This window comes from Nothobranchius furzeri, chromosome 15 (genome assembly GCF_043380555.1).
Source record: "Nothobranchius furzeri strain GRZ-AD chromosome 15, NfurGRZ-RIMD1, whole genome shotgun sequence".
NCBI classification, from domain to species: domain Eukaryota; kingdom Metazoa; phylum Chordata; class Actinopteri; order Cyprinodontiformes; family Nothobranchiidae; genus Nothobranchius; species Nothobranchius furzeri.
The window spans coordinates 25,884,179-25,906,000 of record NC_091755.1 but is presented as its reverse complement, the minus strand read 5'-3'; the positions used below and the strand labels follow the sequence as shown (position 1 = coordinate 25,906,000).

At 40.9% G+C, this 21,822-nt stretch overlaps 2 protein-coding genes across 2 annotated transcripts; both read left to right on the top strand.

The window, feature by feature from the left end:
- The first annotated feature begins 255 nt into the window (after nt 1–255).
- On the top strand, nt 256–2,315 carry hoxc12a (homeobox C12a). Its single transcript, XM_015967920.3, has 2 exons — nt 256–917; nt 1,940–2,315. The coding sequence occupies exons 1-2, from the start codon at nt 329–331 to the stop codon at nt 2,176–2,178; spliced, it is 828 nt and encodes a 275-aa protein (XP_015823406.1). The 5' UTR covers nt 256–328; the 3' UTR covers nt 2,179–2,315.
- Nucleotides 2,316–13,876: 11,561 nt separating this feature from the next.
- Nucleotides 13,877–16,992, top strand: hoxc11a (homeobox C11a). The gene is made up of 2 exons (XM_015967919.3): nt 13,877–14,727; nt 15,945–16,992. Exons 1-2 carry the CDS (start codon nt 13,995–13,997, stop codon nt 16,175–16,177), a joined length of 966 nt encoding a protein of 321 aa, XP_015823405.1. The 5' UTR covers nt 13,877–13,994; the 3' UTR covers nt 16,178–16,992.
- The last annotated feature ends 4,830 nt before the right edge of the window (nt 16,993–21,822 follow it).

The following is a 21,822-nucleotide window of genomic DNA, read 5'->3' as shown; positions in this document are numbered from 1 at the left end:
TATAAATATATTAAACGAGGCCGTGGACAGACCCTCTAGTGTGAGAGTAAAAAAGCTGCTGGGGCTCCTTTTGGACTCAGCGCAGCAAAACAAGATTCTACATTTTGAATAAAAGCTTTATGGTATTTTTTAAAAAGCTTATAAACCGCTGTAATACAGAAGTTAATGTTTTGTTTTGTCTGAGATGGACCAAGTGGGTGGTACCATGTGGGGCACAAGTTCGCCCAGACACGTGGTGCGGGGAAGACCAATCAGGCGCAGCTCCAGGTTTAACTATGTTAAATGTCAGATTGCAATAAACTAGAAGCTGTTGGTCGGGCCCGCGGAAATGGGCGAGCATAATCTCCTTAATCCAGGGTTTGTGGGACCTTTGGTAAACATCCACACTGGAGACACGTTTTACTTTCCGAATTTCAGAGCCTCAGGGGGACAACTGGCGGGGCTACCGTCTCTCTCCTACCCGAGAAGGGACAATGTTTGCTCCCTCCCGTGGAACCCTTCGGAGCCGTGCAATGGATACTCTCAATCCTACTTTAGCAGCCCCGTGTCTATTAACCCTCCCTTCAATCGGTCGTGTGAAATTAGCAGACCGGAGGAGGGGAAATGTTATTACAACAACGGGAACGGGAGCAGGGAGACCTGTTCAGGTGGCAGCAGCCTGAAACGAGAGGACAGGGCGAGAGACACAACATCCCTAACGTCTGACCACGGGATGCACAATGGAATTGGCAGCAGCGCCACCTTCCCTAAATATGATTATGGAACCGAGCAGCTAACGCAAGATCCGCCATCATGTCAGTCGATGGAGTCCGATTCCAGCTCGTCTCTGCTCAACGAAGGCAGCAAGCCTCCATCTAGCGACGCACAGACCCTGGTGTCACCGGGAAGCCATGCAAGCAACATAGCCGCAGGCGGAGGTGGGTGTTAATTTTTCTCTCATTTTCTTTAAAATCACTAGAGACGGACGGTGGCATTATTCGTACGCATGCTGCACACAGCATACATTTGCGTTTTTAGATCGTTTTAAGGCTCATTATGTTGATGCACATCATGCAGCCTGCTTTGCCTGTAGGAAAGCTGTGTGGTGTGCACACGCCGCTAGGGGTTGCCCTAAAATACCCCTTGCGCCATGTGGCTGCGTAAAGTCACAGAAAAGCTCAACAAACCATAGTCATCAGCATTAGACTGAGTAGACAGTCGTATCAGGGGAACATAGGCTTGGTGAAACGCACACATAAGTGGCTTATTCCCAAATCCGTTGTTTCATTCTTTACGCACAGATCATTGAAATGATTTAAAGAGGTGCTGCTTTGGTTGACTGCACCAAAAACACAGACCTTTCTTATTAATGACTCGTGAACATAATTAATATCTGTCGCCGTGGACTGAAGTCATTTAATGTGCTCAGAAACTCGCAACAAGAGCGGCTATTTTGCAAGAATGGCTTAATTATCACGTTAATGCTGCTTTAACTGCAACAATAAAACTTCCTGTGACGCAACCGTAGTATAGCCCACTTATGGCCTCCATGAAAGAGGGGTTAACATGAAAAAATTGTGGTCGAGATATTTTAACCAAAACTGGATCAGTCCGGATATGAAATCAGCTCTGATATGTCCACCCAAACATTGTTGGAACTGACAGCTTCAAGAGGTGTCAGCTTTTCCAAATCAATTCTCGCCTTCTAATAACACTCACATATTTTTAGTAACAAAACTCCTTGACTCTTCCACAGTATTTTTAGTTGCTCGCATTTTGGGGCCTAAATGAAAGTTAAAGGTATCTAGTCCTGTGGCGCGCACACCTAAACTTGTCATGTGCTGCAGATGCCCTTGTCCTTTCCTCGTAGCCTTGGAGATGACCGTGATTTTGCAACTGTGGTGACTAAACTCCCTCCTACCCCTCCTCCTCCTCCTCCTCCTCGCCTCCTCTCCTCCAGGTGCCCCGTGGTACCCGATGCACACCCGGACCAGAAAGAAGCGCAAGCCTTATTCCAAACTCCAGCTAGCCGAGCTGGAAGGCGAGTTCATGCTGAACGAGTTCATCACCAGGCAGCGGCGGAGGGAGCTCTCCGATCGGCTGAACCTCAGCGACCAACAAGTCAAAATCTGGTTCCAGAACCGCAGGATGAAGAAGAAGAGACTCATGCTGAGGGAGCAAGCTTTGGCCTACTTTTAGAGATGCGGCAGAAGGTGAATCGATACAGGCAGTAAAAGCCAAGCCTTCTACGCTCCCCTAGGTCTTTTTTTCTGTGCATGCACTCATCTATCCCTCTTTTACATTGCAGTCTATTATTATTACATCCTTTCTGATACGTTTTTATCTTAAAAGGTGTCGGTTTTAATCCCCTCTCAGAAAAAAGCTTATCAGGTTTTCAAACACATCAGAGAGCCAGGATGTTTGGCTCAACCGCACAAAAAGCTGTGAAAATATGTCTTTGTATCATTGACCTAAATGTAGGCCACACAAAACGTATCACGGGCGATCTCCTTACGGGAGAAAATGATCAATAGAATAAAATAAGAATGGGGCAGAACTACTCAGTAAAATGTCAGAATAAACCTAAAATATCAGCGGAGTCGAAGCAACAAGCTGCGCGTAATAAGAGTTCTTATCTTTCTTGGTTCAATTGTTTATTATAGGAGTACCTTCATTTTATATTTTTTTCTTTATCATATTTTTCTTGTGTGTGTGTGTGAGTACGCGTGTGCGCGTGCACGTTCACGGTCATGGGCAGGAGACGTCTGGCACTCTGCAGGACTAAACCCGCAACGTGGTCCACCAATAAGCTTGCGTTAAAGACTTTGCATAGAAAATTCAATTACCATGACTTTGCTCACGTGTTACAAAGTTTAAGTGTTTTGTTTTGCTCTTTCCAACTTGTTTTAACACCAAACCACTGAATCCTGCATGATCTTCAGCTGAATGAGGTCACCGTTTGAAAACGAGTCGGAGCTGCTATTTGAAAGTCCTCATCCTGGCTTTACCAGTGGGACAAAATATTGTTTTTCTACCATAAACCCAAAATGACCTGTAGCAGTGTTGTTATTTTAGGGCCAACTCGGTTAAAGCAGGAAAGTCACATGACGTGTGGATAAAGTTTTAGCCCCAAAGGAGCATTTCAGGAACTTGTACTCACGAGGAAATAAAAATGTACAAAATAATTAAATAAAAAAATAAAAGTAAAAAATTAATAAAAAATCCAAATAAAAAGAGAAAATAAATCCTTACGGGCTTGACGAAATAAAAACAATATTCCCTCGTAGATTTTTGAGGGTTAATGCAGTGTATAATCTGATATGTATTATGAGTAAGCTATATGAAATGTTTGCAGCATGATATTGATGTGACGCCATGGCCACTTTTTTCCTCTGAGGGTGACTTTTTATACTTTTTGTCTGAACGAATCAGAAGCCAACAACGTTCAACATCTAGACACAAACGTCTATGAAGAATGTATTATCATTAATATTACTATAATAATAATTATTATTGTCGGTCAAAGGGACATGGAGCCTGTTAGGCCTACTTAACGTACTTGATCCTTGCCATGTGCTCAGTGTTGTCCCCTCCTTGTCCTCGTGTATAACTTTGTAAAATGAAATGACTTATAGTATTTGTATCCTGTCCGAGGATCCCTTATTGCTATGTAATAGTGCTTTATGTTATTGATCGTCTTGTACATTATCACATTCCATATATCATATTTGTGACTGTGAGATTTGGAAGTGTAGGCCGGATATCCAGCCGAGGAGGATTAAAAAATATGTTTTATTTTTTCTTTTATAAATTTATGACGCATTCATTTAAGAAAACTCTGTTTCGGTGTAATAGTTGTCTCTTCTTGTTCTTTTACGTCGCCAAACCATTATGCATTCCTTTCTCTGCGCTTGTAAGGATTGCTATTTTGTCTCGTAAAAGTAACGATATGAATGTATATGCGTAAGGTCTTCAATAAACAGAATACTGAAATGTTTATTGGTGCTCTGTCTCTTATTAGGCTTTTCTCTTCCACGAGCAATTTTTTTATCCTATTTATTTTGTTTAAAGCTGACTGGTGAGATAATTTTCTTACACCTGACCTGTAACATATGATAAAGACACACAACAATTAAATAAAAAGTGTGTTAACTAATGGGGCAATTGGATGTATTTAGGTTTTTTCTTGGCACAGCATGGCGTTGTGAAAATCGCGCAAAAAGGACACACAGGTTGCACTAATTTTGTTGTGGCCGACGCAGATGCAAATATGTCATATGTGTAAAATGACAAATAGGTGCGTGTTTTGCATCGTATTGTCCATTAAATACTTAATATTTCATTATTTTCTGTTTTTGCATCAAGAAAAAAACATTGAATCTATTTTCAGTATAAAAATCTTAACCGCTTTTTAACAAACCTTTGAAGATTGACCCAGTCAGTGTCACTAGTTTGCTACAAGCCTATAACCTTTTAGCTAAACACGCAACAGCTCTGTAAAGCAGTAATAGGGTTACACCCATGTGCTCCATAAGGCTTTTGCCTGCATTTCTGCATTCTGTGGATTGCATTAAAGATTCAAAAGTGTGACAAATAATAAAACGTGCTTTACTTAGAAACAGTGCGCTCATGGCATTTAAATGTGTCATCTTAGATGTTAAATACAGCCTAGACCCACACAGACGCTTTTAGCATGACGTACTTCTAATATTCACAAGGCTCTCCCTGCTGGCAGTGAAGTGTAAAGTCTTTCATGGCTGCAATGTTTTTCTACCAGCTAGCCGAGCATTGGTGCGTTTTCTCTGCAGCAGCTTGCAATCTCAGTTAAGTGAAGGATGTTCGCCGGAAAACGGTTTGCTGTCTCAGAGTTGAGATTAGAACGGTGAAAGTCTGTTCCTGCAGCCGAGATACTGAACCACATGCACTCTCAGCTTTGCATGATAACATCACGAAGCCAGTATAAACAAATAGAAGCTGACGTGAGCTTGTTATATTACATTTGATTAATAACGAACAGCATCTGATGACTAGTTTTAGTTTTATACGTTGTTGTTGCCACGCCTCTGATTTCTCCGCCAGTTTCAGGAAGTCACCCTTTCCGATTTGGCTGCTTACTGCAAACCACAAAAATACCACACCAATGTATTCACCACTGCATTTAACTGATTACACAATTTTACTGTGTTGTAACATCTTGAATGAAGTAATGCACCCTTGCTCATTCCGCAATCCGCGCTACATTTTTACAATAAAAAATATGACGAAGTCTCCAAATGCTGCTTTAATTAATTATCGTGGTATATAATATGAATTCACCCCGTAATTATTTAGATATTTTAACTGGTCAACTCAAGAGCTTTAAAATGGCAATTACACATTCTGTCTTTACGTTTCGGAAAATTCTCTCCGCGCAGGAATCTAATTAAAAGGTTGTTTGAATAAATAAACGGCTCCTGTTAAGTAGACTTCACCTGTTTAGGAGAGGAAGCGTTCAACTAAGTAGATTCAAATTACTATGTAACCAGGGGAAGATAATCGCGTGCGTAACGGTATCATTTGTGCATTTTACGCACGAACGATAGTCTTTTTAAATGAAATTATAACGCAGTTCGGTAATAGGTAGAGATACATTTGTATTGAATAATTGTTACATTACAACACAGATTACTATTAGTTAGCATTTTCTAGATTTATTCTAGTGAATTTGATCATGTGACTCATAACAACTTTATTTATCAGGCGATCAAACGCGCTGCTGACCATAGCGAGGAATAAAGCTGTCATTTGTTAGTTTTGCTGTTTTTAATAATATGCGAAGTGCACAATCAAGCTCTTCTCACAATTCAGCTCCAGTTATTTGCAAACAAATATTTGAAACCAGTTACATCCAAGCAATAGGAAAAAATGTCCATGAGATGCTAACAAATAAAAATAAGTTTCGTTTGTTGATGGTGTGTGCGAGCGCGTGTGTGTGTGTGCGCGCGCGGGCGCTTTGAACTTGAGAGGTGTGTGAAACAAAGCTGGTGGCTGGTAAATAACAAAAACAGGAGCTGATCTCATGATTTGCTGCTAACTGAAACATAATAAAGTTGGAGCTGAACAGATGAAAGCGTAAATTTCAATTTACAACAACATCAATTTGCATAATTTGTTCGTCCAACCACGTTTGGATTGTGAAGCAGTCCATCTCTAAGCCCAGTATGTGTGCACTCGTGACTAAATGAATTAAACACACTGGTTTGATTCCCAATCTAGAACTGGTGGATAAATCGGTGGCAATCTTGTGACCGACCAACTTGGCAGCTGATCTTTGATCGCAGCCAAACAAATGGCTGCAGATATTTCTACTGGAATCGGGCCCCTGTTGGTTTTATTTGTGGCTTTTATTCTTCGGACGTTTCCATTTTTTTGTCTCTGTTTTACTTGTGTTGTGCTGAAACGTTTTACAACAATAAACGCATAAAGTGGGCCAAAGCGCGCCTTTATCTCCCGGTCCTTCTTCATCGGAGCTAAACGCCATGCTAAATAGGTGATTTTGGTTTCTACATTTTCCTAAAAGAAAATTTCCTGGAAGAGCTGTAGAAAGAGAGCTGACCTGAACAAATAGCCAGCAGACATATTTAGCCTTTGCGCACAACCTTGGGATATTTGTCTTTGCGAGTTTTTACAATCGGTCTTTCACTGCTCTTGAGCACTTTTGACTTTGAGACTGGCTAAATCTTTTTATGGCGGCCTGTCTCCTCATCCCAAAGGTCAGTGAGCTTCCCTGTGCCCTTCGCAGAGAACTTGTGTGGCATGTGGTCTACGTCCCCCCCCTCCCCCCCCTTCCGTTTATGGTACAAAGCTGGCCAGAGAAAGAGAAAGCAATGTTATTTCGTGTGTGTGTGTGTGTGTGTGTGTGTATGTGTGTGTGTGTGTGTGTACTTGTCTTTATATGTTTAGGTGGTCACATTTGAACTTTAACCTGTACATTTCCACATTGTGGGGACATTTTGATGGTCCACACAATGCTAAGCACTTGATTTTCGATGTATGGTGTGATTTGACTTTTAGTTTAGGTTGGGGTTGGGAAAAGAACTCCATTAGTTATGGTTAGGGTAAGGGTTGGGCATATTGGAGTCACTAAAATGAATGGAAGTAAATGGAGGCCCACAGAAACATATAAATACAAGTGTGTGTGTGTGTGTGTGTGTGTGTGTGTGTGTGTGTGTGTGTGTGTTGTCATGGAGTAGAGGATGAAAGTGTTAATGTGAAAGAGGGAATAGGGACACTTAGTGCACGGATCTATAGCGTTCTACTTCTCACAGAACTGTTGCATATTGATTTAGACATGATTTGGAACGAGTTTCTTTTTATGTTTCTCTTTTCTCTACAACGTGGCAACTTATTACTTTGTTTTTCAGGAGCATCAGGTGCCCAACAAATCCCAAAACAGCATGTGATTCTTTCACTGGTGCCACAAATGAGCTAAAATTGTCTTGGGCCAAATCGACTCTTGGGCTAAAGATGGGAAGCCATTTTTAAATCAATCCGGAAGTTCTAATCAACTACCAATGGCTCTTAATTTGCTAATTTCAGTCAGTTTTTCATTGCCTCAGATATACTTTTGCCTCTGAACACTGTTGTAATTTCTGCAGCATTTTACGCACCTGGGTTTGCACACCAGAACCATTATTTACTACTTTGAATGCGCGTGTTCATTGTTGATGATAAACTGGTGGATTATTCGCGTGTGTGCCTTCCCCTAAGATTTTTCACTAGTTCTCAGGACTGTGTTTTCAAGGCAGATGCATTTGGTCCTTTATGCATCAGTGAAGGTCAAGTATATGCAGGCAAATTTCTGCAGCAGCAGATGAAACTGCTGGAGGTGTTTTTATGCATAAAGGGAAATTTTGTGTCACCTGTTCAGATGTGGTCAGCAGTGATTTAACGCAAATAAAATGTGGTTTTGAGCTTCCCACATCCCGAGGCTGTATTCATATCACTGTCATGCTGTGAGTTGGGGGGGGGGGGATTTGGACCCAAGATGCAGAACCAGGGAGACACGAGGCAGGAGTTGAAATAAACGTAAATATCCTTTATTAGGAGTGATTGTCCAAAAGTACATCCAATTGGGCAGGAAGCCAAAACCAAAAATCCTAGAATGAAAACCAAGAGACCTAGAGACAAAGTGCTCTCTTAAAGAGCAGACCTGGATGTATCCAAAACATCCTAGAGACCAAGAGAGTGGGTCGAGACAACACTGACACAAACAATGGACCAACAACCACATTGAGACGCAGACAGGGTTATATACACAAGGGCTGGGTGATTAGGGAATTGTGCACAGGTGAGACCAATAAACAGAGGAGGAGCACAACGGAGCAGGGGAGGAAAACCAGACCTAAAAATGGGGAAGGGAGCAAAATGAACTAGAGGGAGAAAACAGACTAGATAAAACACTTAACAGAAGACTAATTATAAAAGGTGTCTAAGGAAAAAGGTAAGGGAAACTTAGAGAGCCTGGAGGGGGTTGGGGACACACAGGGACACTGAAACCTGGGGGAAACACCTAAGGGGAAAAAACCTGGAGTGGCCTGGGGAACACAAGGAGGCACATGAGGAGAGATGCAGACAAGGAGACACATGAGGAGCACAAGGAGACACATAAGGGAAACCTAGAGAGGGATGGAGAACACAAGCAGACACATGAGGGAGACGCAGGACGCAGACCATGACACACTCTTACATCTTCAAGCAATGTTTTTTTTTACAAATGAAAAGCTGATATAATTATTATAGATGGCAATATTAACAAAAATAATGGAACAATTCTCGGTTAATTTTAAAGCATGTTGGTTTATTAGAACAGATTCCTGAGCGTAATGAGTCTGTAGCTCTGGCTTAGGTTTACCTTTTAAGCCATTTGTGTCCACAAGGCCATCAAAAGCTAAAATTATCCATCCAGTCCTCTAATTAAATGGCACACCACTCATGTACACCTTACATATATATATATATATATATATATATATATATATATATATATATATATATATATATATATATATATATATATATATATATATATCCATCAAAAGCTAAAATTATCCATCCAGTCCAGGGCACACCACTCATGTACACCTTAAGGTATATATACATACATGTATATATATATATATATATATATATATATATATATATATATATATATGTGTGTATGTATATATATATATATATATATATATATATATATATATATATATATATAACTCGGGAATATATATATATATGGATAACTTTAGCTTTTGATGGCCTTGTGTATATATATGTAAGGTGTACATGAGTGGTGTGCCATTTAATTAGAGGACTGGATGGAAAATTTTAGCTTTTGATGACCTAGACACAAATAGCTTAAAAGGTAAACCTAAACCTAAACCTACACACACACACACACACACACACACACACACACACACACACACACACACACACACACACATATATATATATATATATGTATATATATATATATATATATATATATATATATATATATATATATATATATATATATATATATATATATATATATATATGAGTATCGAGATAACACGTTTCACACATTTATAAGTAGGACTACATTGTATATATGTCATCTCATAGCTTTCTACAGCACACTGATGCGTAATTTCTTGATGCTCTTGAGTAATCTTTTTCTCTTATATATATCAATCTGTTTTTTATTACATGAAACATAAACAAAGCGAACTCTAATTCTTACCAACCTGGTCGCCTCTTACATGTATATAGTATAGTACAGTATAGTATAGTATAGTATAGTGTAGTATAGTGTAGTGTAGTGTAGTAGTGTAGTATAGTATAGTATGGTATCATATAAAAACTCTTCTTGAAGTAAGTTCAGAACGTTCTCTGAATTTATATTTTGCTTAGTTATCGATTGCTGAGATAAGGCACACTTACGGCACAATGCTACCTTTTATTAATTTCTAAACAAAATATATTCATAATCGCACAACTGTGTTTCGCCTTCTCGCGCTCACAGGATGTTTTTAAGCCTTTCTGGATGCTTCTAAACCAGAAGCCAGGAGCCTCCACACGGAGTGATTTCTGGTGATGTGAAATCATTTAATACTTCTAATAAAAAAAGTTAACACATTGTTGTGAAAGCTTTATGTCCTGGTGGTTGTGCGTAAAAGACACTCTGGAGATTGCTTCAAATGTAACAGCAACACTCGTCTTTATCTCGTAAGCCGCTGTCGCACCACAAACGCTTAATGCCGATGCGTTCTCCAGCCCCTTTAGTTTCCCTTGAAACAGTTTGCAGCTCAAACAAGTAAATTTAACAATCCGGCTTACATCCAATTAAACTTATCTGGTCCGTGAGGGGACAGTAATATGATTACAGGCGCCCTATGTAGCCCTGACTTCAGCTAACCGTGCGTGAGTGTCCTGGTGAGCTCTGCCCGTGTGCGTGCGTACACCTGGATTCATCATTGTAATTAAGTTGCTGCAGACATGCTCACATTCTACAGAAACAGCTGTAAAGTTCGTGTTTTAGATTTTTAAGAGGCAACGCAAACAACAAATTACGGCGACAGTTTCAACATGCACTCAAAAGCGTCGTTCCTTTAAGATATTCAAGTAAAAGTTACAGACGGCTCAGTGGAGCAGAACTTTGCCGGCAAACTCTGCATATTCCTGCTCATGGCGCAATATGATAAAACCTTCCCGGGTCCTACTGCTCACGGAGTTAAGTTAGTGCACCCGAGTCGTTCATCCGGAGAAATAAACACATGCTAAAGCTTATTCTCTGACTGATGGCCTGGGCGCACCAAGGCGAGAATAACTGCTGTTTAAACCCCTCTGAAAGCGGACATGACTCTGAATCCACATATTCTCCCACATTCTAACACGTGCTGCGACTTTAAAATACAAGCAGAAGCGCCGCAGTCCTTCCAAACGCCTTCATATTTTTTAGCTCAGTGAAATAATTCCATTTTTTCCTTTTCTCCTGATTAGTTGCCTCGCCTTCTAAATTTTATTAGAGCATCGCTTATTCATACAGCACATTACTTATTTATACCGCATTATTCGCTTCACTGAAATAATTATGACGGAGAAATGAATTGACAATATTGTTTTGGACTGTCCTATTTCTTTTACTGCCATGCTGAAGGGGAAAAAATCAAACTTTTTACTGGTTGCTATTAATAATTTGCAAGAAATGATAACGATCAGAACAACGCTGACATATGGATTCATTTCAAACGTAATGGATCGCGACGGCTATTATCAAACAGCAAAGGGTTGAAGTTTCGGATCTTCTTTAGATATAAACCGCTCGTATTGTTGAGTTGGTTTTAATTACATTGTGTTTTATTTTTCTCCGATGACACTTTAATGTGCAGATTAGTAATAACGCCGTGCACAGGCGCATATCTAATGCAGCAGCATGTGTCGTGCATGTGTCTCTCCAAGCCACAGGGCCGGTGTGTTTACATAAATATTTCCATAGCTACGGTTGTTGATCCTGGCCTACAAAAAAATTGACCAGCAGCTGTGCACGTCGGGCTGCAGAAATGTCACGCTGTTTCTTCTTAATATTGTTTGAATATATTCTTATAAAAATATAAATAAATAGCTTCCAATTTAAGCAGCAAGCACGCAGATTTTGGAAACTTTTACGCACAAATCTGACGCAAACAGGAGCCTTTTAAGTTGCTTCTTTTTCTGAGTTGCTGAAATCCAAATTCCTCTCGTTCTCTGCGTTTATGGTTTTTCTATGGAACAAAGGGGATTTAGCGTTACTACAGCCATTCGCAGTTTTATGGTGGACGTAGAGAGTATTTTAGTGGTCAAATTCAAGTGCTGTGTCTGGACAGCTGTCTGCTTTCTTTGTACTTGGATGCAGGATGCATCATGTGAGACAACCTTTTGTTTGCAGGGGTAGTAAACAAGCTAATGCCATTGCCACGTTTTCACAAACACGTCTGCAGCAGACTGGTTTCCAGCGCTCAGGTTTGGTCTGGTCGGGTGGTGCTTTTGCGTTTCCAGTCTGAAACAGGAAAGAAAAACAGGACCCAGACTCGGTTTTACGCAGACGATTAATTTTTTTCAAGAAAACAGGTGTCACTATAGTGTGACAAAGTGACTGCGTTATTGGGTAACTATTTAGGAGTCTATTGAAACATTTAGGAAGCACCCTGTGTTCCGAAACAATGGGACATCATATTAATTTCACCTCGTAATAATATCAGATAGTCTATAAAGACTCGAATGGGCCTCAGCAGGACAATTAAAAGTCTAAAATGACACAGGAAATCACACACACTCGCTTCTTTTCTCAAAACCAATCATTTTATTGCAGTTTTATTTATTCTTGTAAGTCTGTGGAAGTTTTATCGGTCTATCACTCACTGGTAAATGACAACAAAAATTAAAAAGAGGAAATAAATAGACTAGACGCTACAAAACACCAACAGGGGCCTGTTTTATGTGAGAGGGACATTTTCACACAGAATGCTTTTATTGTCTACATGTGAACTTGTGATGCAGAATGTTCGTGTGTCTACATTTTTATATTGATAATGCATTGTGTTTGCACTTTTGTGGGTTTGTGTTCATGCAAAAAGGGCAGTTTAGTTCCCCCTCTGGAGGCGAGGCATGGTCCAAGGGCTTCACCGGTAGTTTTCCAGCAGGAATTCCAGGGACACTGGTCCAGAACTGCACTGTTGCCCTCCATGAACTCTGTCAAGATCCAAAGTCAAAGCTAGTAATGAGTAATGAGAGCAGTCCGATTTCTTTAGCTTGCTCTGTAAACATGCATGCTGGGTATTGTGCAAAACCGCCGGATTAGCCTCACTTTACAACATATTTATACTCGACCACACCGCCGTCACCGTGACTGGTCCCATGGACATGCACGGTCTCCCATTTAGTGATAGAGGAAAACGTATAAATAAGGAGGCAGGGGAATCGATATGTTGCATAAGTAGATGAGTCCAGCACGCGCGTGTTGCGTTCAAGTGTGCAGCAGACACCTGTAAGGTGTATTAAATCAGAATTAAAAAACAATAGGAGTCCTTTTTCATACCTCATTCACTTGTATGTAACAAATGATACATCAAATAGTAACAATTATAATATAAAAGATTAACATCTAATTAATTATATATTAATAAAAACCACAAGCCTTAAATAGAAATTTATTTTGTTTAATAAAAAGTGAGAGAACGTCTGGTTTTAGGGCAGATTTGAAATGTGTAAGTATTTATGTAATTCCCACATCTGCTGACTCTTTTGGACTTAGTAAATTATTATGAATACATAGTTTAATAAAATATTAATGAGCTTTTACTCTTGTTTAAGCATAATAATAATAATAATAATAATAATAATAATAATAATAGCAATAATAATAATAATACGTTTTGAATGGTTTAAAAACATGACTTGCTTATCACTGAGCGCACTCTAGAGTTTGTGCTTTGCCTGTTTAGAAAGGAGCTGTGCTTGTTTAGCTAGCCTACCAGCTGCCCATAAGCATAAACACACTCTCACACACACATACACACACTCTCTCTCTCAAACACACACACGCACACACACACACACACACACACACACACACACACACACACACACACACACACACACACACACACACACACACACACACACACACACACACACACACACACACACACACACACACACACACACACCACTCTAATTGTCATAAGCCAGCAAACAAGAATCTGTAACTGGTTTTCTCGGTGCGCCTGTGGCGTTAGAAAATTATTCGTTTGAACCTCCTCGGTCGTACCTTAAGCCAACCACTCCTACACATCCAACTCTTCCAAATTGATATATGACAATATCTACTTTCGATCACGTGTCTGCGGGGCGACTTAGACGGATTGCGCGTCATCTCGCCTTCCCAAATTTTTCCCTTCTGCTGCAGCTCGAATCCAAAACATCTATCTATAGTGGCGAGTACGAGAGAGAGAAAGATGTTTAACTCGGTGAATCTGGGCAACTTCTGCTCTCAGACGCGCAAAGACCGGACATCCGAGTTTGGGGACAGGACGGGCTGCGCGTCCAACATCTACCTCCCCAGCTGCACCTACTACGTTCCCGAGTTTTCCGCCGTCTCCTCGTTCCTTCCGCAGGCCCCCTCCCGGCAAATCAGCTACCCTTATTCCACAAATCTGTCTCAAGTGCAGCCGATGCGGGACGTTTCTTACGGCTTGGACCCTGCCAGTAAATGGCACCACAGAAGCAATTATGCGTCGTGCTACTCGGGAGAGGATCTGGTGCATAGAGACTGTCTCCCACCGTCCACCATGACAGAAATGCTTATGAAGAACGAAAGCGTGTACAGCCACCACCACCACCATCACACCCACCCGGGCTCCAATCATCCCTCGACGGGTTTCTACTCCGGCGTGGGCAAAAACAACGTCCTTCCGCAGGGCTTCGACCGCTTTTTTGAGACCGCGTACTGCGGCAGCACGGACAATCAGTCAGACAATTGTTTACAAAAGGGCGAGGTGGGGAAGCTGGAGAACGACTCGCAGCAGCAGCAGCTGCAGCAGCAGCAGCAACAACCAGCAGCCTCTGTACCCGGAGCTCCGGAGCAGGAAAAAGACCCGGACGATGAGGAGGAGCACACGAATTCAGGCTCTTGCACTTCTTCTTCCGCGACAACCAAGGACGGCACCACAAGCAAGAGCAGCCACTCCAGTAGGTACACCGAGGCAGTAAAATGGGGGAAGGTTAAGGGGACTAGCCCGGTGTTTTGTCGGTCAGATTTTATGTGGAGTTTTATAAGCATTCAAAGGATTTTATTATAACCCTACAAAGCTCTTTCTTGCAACTGGAAGAATTTTTACGATGGGAAACCGCTTTGAAAAAAAGAGGGGGGGATGTTATACACAGACGCTTCTATGGCGAGAGTCTGTGAAAATTTTAAGAGAGAGCTATTGTGACAAATGTTAACTTTGATCATGAACTTGCGTCCAGCTTTTAAAGGGATTTTCGTGTTGGGCTGACGAGTGTTAAAACCAATTGGGCAGAACATTGCTGTTGGTGTCTTGTGAATTATCTTTAGGAGAGGGTTTGTGCGTAAAAGACGAGTTTTATCTGTCTACCTGTCTATCTGTCTTGAATCAACACTTGAGATGCTAAATAACAATAGCAAGACTAACTCTAGTTGAGTTATTTTCAGCTCCACAACTCCAAATTAAAATAATAACTTATATTTATTAATAAAATAAAATATATTTTTACACACTAGATATTATCATTTGAAATGCTGCTGCTCAGGTTTAGCCTCATGGCTTCATGCAGGGTGTGGATAGAATCTGACTTAGTCTGCTGTTTGTGGTGCACACACACACACACACACACACACACACACACACACACACACACACACACACACACACACACACACACACACACACACACACACACACACACACGCACACACACACACATACACACACACGCACACCTGTTTGATACGGAGTTATAGGGTGAGGGTCTGAGCAGACCAGGGTGATGCATTCACTGCCAGCAGATTGTGTAAATAGTTAGTTTAGCTCCAGAGGAATGTGGCGCACATAATGCGGTGAAATACTTTTTGTTATTGTGTATTTACAACAGATAAACACGTACTTACAGGGTGTAAGTAGATATAATTTACTCGGAAGTATTTTGGATATTTAACACTCTTTATGGCCGGTTTATCTGATAGCCTCAGCTACTCTGCTTGATGAATGTTGACTGAAATGTTATCATTGCTAATACCCCTGGCAAGCCTCTCGCCACCTCAGCACTAACTTCTGTTAAGCAGTCCATTAAAGAATGCTCTCATCTTGACATTACTGATGTGCGCGGTGCCACTTTGCTTCTATTTTATTATTTAAAATTAAATACATTTTATTTCCTTTACGCAGGCGTGCCTCGAACAAGAAAGAAGAGGTGTCCTTATTCCAAGTTCCAGATTCGAGAACTGGAGCGGGAGTTCTTCTTTAACGTTTACATCAACAAAGAGAAGAGGCTGCAGCTCTCCCGGATGTTGAACCTCACCGACCGCCAGGTTAAAATCTGGTTTCAGAACAGAAGAATGAAAGAGAAGAAGCTAAGCAGAGATCGCCTCCAGTACTTCTCCGGAAACCCCCTGTTGTGAGCCGTGAGCAGACTGTGGCACTGAGGCCTCCTCTGATCTCTGACGAATCCAATGGGCACCACCGTTTTTCTACAGCAGCCCATGCCACCGAAGAGTGCAATGTGACCGTGGACAGTATAAGAAACAGGCCTGCATGGAACATAGTCGCCATTTTCGTATGTCCCCGTGAGCGGGAGGCGATGAGTTTCTACCCCTCAGAGAGGCCTGCGTGGTTAGAATAATCATTTTTATGCTGTTCTTGAATATGTCCTTCTATTTATCTGCGTTGTGTTCGTATAAACATATTTGTTAAAAAAAATAAATCAAGTGTAGCCAATTTCAATCCTTATCGCGCAGACAAGTTTTAGTTCTCTGGTCTGTGTACATAATGTATATCTAATTATTTCTCGACCAGAGTTTGGAAAAAATGAAAAATTAAACAATAATAATAATTATAAAAAAAATCCCAGGCTGCATTTTTCGCTCCTTGACAACTGTGACGTCCAATCTGTGAAAGTATACTCCCTGTATGTGCAAAAGTAGCCTATGCAAAAAGTGCATTCGTGACTGTAAATAGGCGTATGTTGTCTCTCTCTCTCTCTCTCTCTCTCTCTTTCTCTTTATCTCTCTCTCTCTCTCTCTCTCTTCCCTATTTTCTCCATAGTCCTGCTGCTACATTCTTCAGCACACTGCCCATACGACTTTAATAGCTTTAATGCCAACTCATTAAATTATTTGCTTTCCACTTTGGTGCTTTACTGGAGCTGAGAAAGGATGAAGAGATTGTCAGCCTGTGTATTATTATAATATCCAAATAAAAGACGCATATAGGCCAAGCTCGCTGTGTTTCTGTGCATTTATTAAAATTAAGCTACACATTTCTCAGGAGTCTTTTTGGATCTAGTTGTGCGTTTTTTAGATGTTTGCTTAATTTGCACACTTCTAATTGCGTTAGTGGCCAGTATGCACGGGTAAAAGCAAAATGTCTGTGTTTGCGCAGATTTTCTCCAAATTTTAAGGTTGTTAAAGCATCTTGTTTGGATGTTTAACGAAGTTGCTGCTCAGATCTTAAGAAACGAGAGACTGGAATGATAACCTCTTTTAGTGCACACTAAATGGAATCGGCACTCTTGGAGTCTAGACACTGCCATAAAGACAGAGGCACTAAATGGCTATTTTTTTCTCTTAATTGCACCGTCTGTTCGAGGGAAATGGTATCCACTTCCGCTGTAAATAGCAAATAAGTAAGACTAGATGTCCGAATAAAGAAAATTAGAATTAAATAGAATTGGGAGAAAAAGGTTTAGACATGAAATTTAAAGAAGTAATTCAGCCTTTGGATCAAATTCTCACTCACGCGTTTGCGTTTTCCTAAATGTTGCCGCGCGCTACTGACACGATGATTGCACGTGTGCATTAAGTACAATGTATAATTAAATGTAGTCTTTGAACTTCAATAATGTCAAGGCCTTCACCTTTAACCCGCTGCAATAAAGTGGAATCAAGGAGCCCGGAAATGTGCGCAGCGGCGGAGTGGGCCAATGGGAGGGAGTGGGAACAGAAAATGGAATGCGTACGGAGACCAACTTTGACCCCGCGCATTAAACTACAACAGGTAACTTTGCCAGCTTAAGCACGTCCAGTAAAACCACTTTATTGTTCTTGTAAAATGTAAACGTGTTCACGCATGAGATGTGTTTTAAAACATGTTTGCATGCTCTGATTTGTATTCTGGAAGGAAAAAATGGGGAGAAAGTTGTGCTGCAGCTTTGGTGCGTCGTTCTGCTGGTGTTTGTGACTGTTGCACGCTTTTTTCTCATTTACTAAATGTTTTTACATATTTGACCTACTTTTGAATCAGAATTAGTATTGAACCCACTATAGATTCGTGTTGCTTTAGGAACGCGTAACTCCGTAGTTCTGTTTGCGTGACCTGTGTGTTAATCTTGGCTAAAACCTTTACGCATAAATTGAATTCAACCCTGCTAGTGCGCCATCAGCATGGACGGAGAAGGGGGGCTGTGACAAAAGGCGCTGCACACAAGCGGAGATCAAGGCTACAGGCACCCACCTCCTACCCCCACCTCCTCTCTCTCTATGCCACACCTACCAACCTTGGCCCTGGGACGGTGACGTGAGTAATTTGTAAGTTTCTCCAACGCCCAACGTCACTAACAGAGAGCACTGCAGGGTCTTTCACGAATGTTGTCCATCAACCACACGGGGGCCAGGAGTCTCCCCGGCATCTCTGCTGATTTGTTTCCTCTGGACGTGACATCAGAGCAGCAGTGATAGTCATAAGGTGTCCTCACCGGAAGTCCGGCACTCTCATCTGCTCTGGAATGCAGCAAGACTCAGTCCGGCTCCTACCGTCACAGAAGTAAAATGGCGGCTTACGGAGACATGTTTATTAAAAGGTAAATTTGAAAGGAGAATTAACAGCAAGACATTCTTGGGAGGCATTTAAAAAACACAGAAAAAGTGTGCCAAACTATTTATTCACGCTTTGTTTTAAATTCCACAATTAAGATGTTTTGGTCAAACGTTTAAAACCAAATAAGATGGAAAGAGGTGAACTATTTCGGGAAGTTCCCCAAAATGCCTAAAAGGAATGTTTTAGCGAATAGGCTTTTAAAGATGAATTTATTTATTTATTTGGTGGGGATTTTGCTTGTTATAAATAAATAAATAAATGCAAACCCACTCATCTTTCATTATTTACCTGCACGCGTGTTTTTCTTCAGTTTCGGGACTAAATCTATTTATAGGAGAGATTCCTCCACAGATGCTAATCAAAGAGGTTATAGGCTATACACTCGTTTTACACTACAGTGTCTCAGCACCTAACCTGTTCTATTGGGCCATAAAAGCAGCTCCTCGCTGTTAACACCAGCTCCAGCTCTTTCGGGGGAACCAGCTCGCTCTCAGATGCATTTGGAGTGCGCCTTAGGTGTATGGTCACCCAAATAAGGCTTATTAAAACGTGTGTGTGTGTGTGTGTGTGTGTGTGTGTGTGTGTGTGTGTGTGTGTGTGTGTGTGTGTGTGTGTGTGTGTGTGTGTGTGTGTGTTTGTGTGTGTGTGTGTGTGTGTGTGTGTGTGTTTTAATAATCCAACAGTGCTGTACTTTTAATGATGGTTTTTAATTAAACACTTACATGATTCTGGCGCCATAAATTTGCAAGTTGCGCACGGAGTGGACAACAGCACGAAGAGAAAACAAAGCGCAACCTCCCCACATCCATCTGGAAAGATATTTCAAAGTGGCTGCCAGGAGCAAATTAATTGCGTCGCTTCAGTAGCTCCTGTTTGGTTCTGGTCCAGAGCCTGGAGACCCACGCTCCACGTCCCGCAGCAGTCAGCGCCCCTTACCTGTGCGCAATCCGATAACCGCCTCCAGGTTTGCAATCATGCGGTGGATGCGAAGATGATTTAGTGGTCGGTGCGGACTGCAGTTTAGACAAGTGTAAAGACCATGGTAAAATACAGCACAACTGTGAGTGTGTGTGTGTGTGTGTGTGTGTGTGTGTGTGTGTGTGTGTGTGTGTGTGTGTGTGTGTGTGTGTGTGTGTGTTTCAGGCAGTTCTTCAAATCTTCGTGGAGCGTGCGCACGTAAAAGTTTTCAGTCCTCGATTGGTTTCTAAATCAGCAGGTTCCCTCACAAAGTTTGGCTGATGGTAAAAGTCCAGAAGCTGCATCTGCTCAACAGGAGCTTCTGCTAAAATGTGTTATTGTAAAACAACATGGCGCGTTTCCAGGCGAGGAGCTGAGCTGGATGAACAATCAGCATTCAGCCATGGAACACACTGATTTCTGCTTTTTGTTTCAACGCTTCCTTGTTACAATAAAATAAAGCCACCATAACCTGGAACAAACGTCACCGCCGCGTGGTGCTGTGCTTGTTGCAGATTTGCATCCATCCATGAAGGAATGTTTATTCTGTATTAAAATGTAAAACAACACGAGTGATACTAATTTTATTTTATTGCACAATTTTTTAACTTTAGTTAGATTTTTGTTTCATAATGAAATAACCGCACACTTCTCATGCCTTGTATCATAATCCAGTAAACAACTGGAATAAATGGTTTGGCATTTTATCTGACGTGATTTTCTTTGACTTTCCCACCAGCTCAGAATGCGTTTTACAACAGAGCTTCTTCTTTATTAGTTTGTATTTGGGTGAGTCATGTAGGTGGTTCTCTGCAGGAAAGGTGTTAACGTCATGTTGCGTGTTTGAGGCCATGTGTTGAGTAGTGTGGTTTATAATCTGTTTATTTATAAGAATCAGATGCATGTTAAACAAAGGCGAAACTACAAATACTTGAATTTAATCTTTATTTCGTGCAAAACACTAAAAATGATATTCCACGGATTCTCAAAAACATTTAACTTATGTTATTTGTTTTGAGACGTTTTTTCTGCGACATTCTTTTAGATTTTCTCCACAGCGAAGGTTTCAAACACCACCGAGTCATTCTGAATATAACCCCCACGGCACGTGAAGACGCATTTCAGTGTGAGCCAAAAACAACAGCACCCAGACGAGCCACCGAGGCCTTTGACAATGATTCTGAGGTACAGACAGACTGAAGGGCAAATTCGCGCAAATCAGACAATAAAACACGAGCACGGCCGCCAAATTGCGGCATATAGTGTCTCGGCATAGTTCGAGTGCTTCTGAAATGTTTTGGTTTTACAGCACATCCAGCAATTTTGTTGGTATTTTTTTTTCTTAGTTGCATCTAAAACAGGATACATAAAAAACTAAACATCTTTAAGGATCAGAGGTTTAAATCATTTGAGCAAAACACACACAACGTTTCGTCTGAATAGTTTTTCACAGAACTCGAACCAAATGTACATCTTTTTTTATTCAGCTAAAATCATGAAAGCAGAGCAGTCACAGTTCGAATTCCACCACTTCAAGTTTATTTTCTGTGAAAATGACCCAGAGCGCTCAGTTCTGCAGCAAAACACATCACTTCAGTCACGAGAAGAACTATAATAAACCGGGACTTTTTGCAGTAATTGACCAGAGTGGAAAAAAATACCTCATTTAACACAAAACCAGAATTCTGAGAGAAACTAAAGAAAATGCCCATTTGGTTTTTCATTTCGACACAAAAGCAATCAACATATCCAACAAACCCGCTGCTGCAATGTATGCATTCGTATGTAAATTTTCATATATCAAAAGTATTAGACACCTTTTTAACCATGAAAATGTTTTTTTAAATCTGTTGTTCTGGCTGTAGACCATTTAGTTTATTCTAAAAGGGCCAATAGAACATAGTATGTGGAAGTAAGCCTTTTTCCACTTTATGGGTATTTTGGAGAAATTGACATTTCTGTGAAAATAAAAACAAACAAAAAACAACTTGTACTAATCACAGCTCACTGCCTGAGAACAGTAAATCAGAATTTTTAAATCAACACTCATACGACCAAACAAGTTTACAAGAATAAAAACAGGCCTGTGTAACAGTAGCTCAGTAAAGTGATGGATCATTAATTAGGGCAGAAGACTGTGTGTGTGTGTGTGTGTGTGTGTGTGTGTGTGTGTGTGTGTGTGTGTGTGTGTGTGTGTGTGTGTGTGTGTGTGTGTGTGTGTGTGTGTGTGTGTGTGTGTGTGTGTGTGTGTGACACAAACAACAAAGAAGAATTT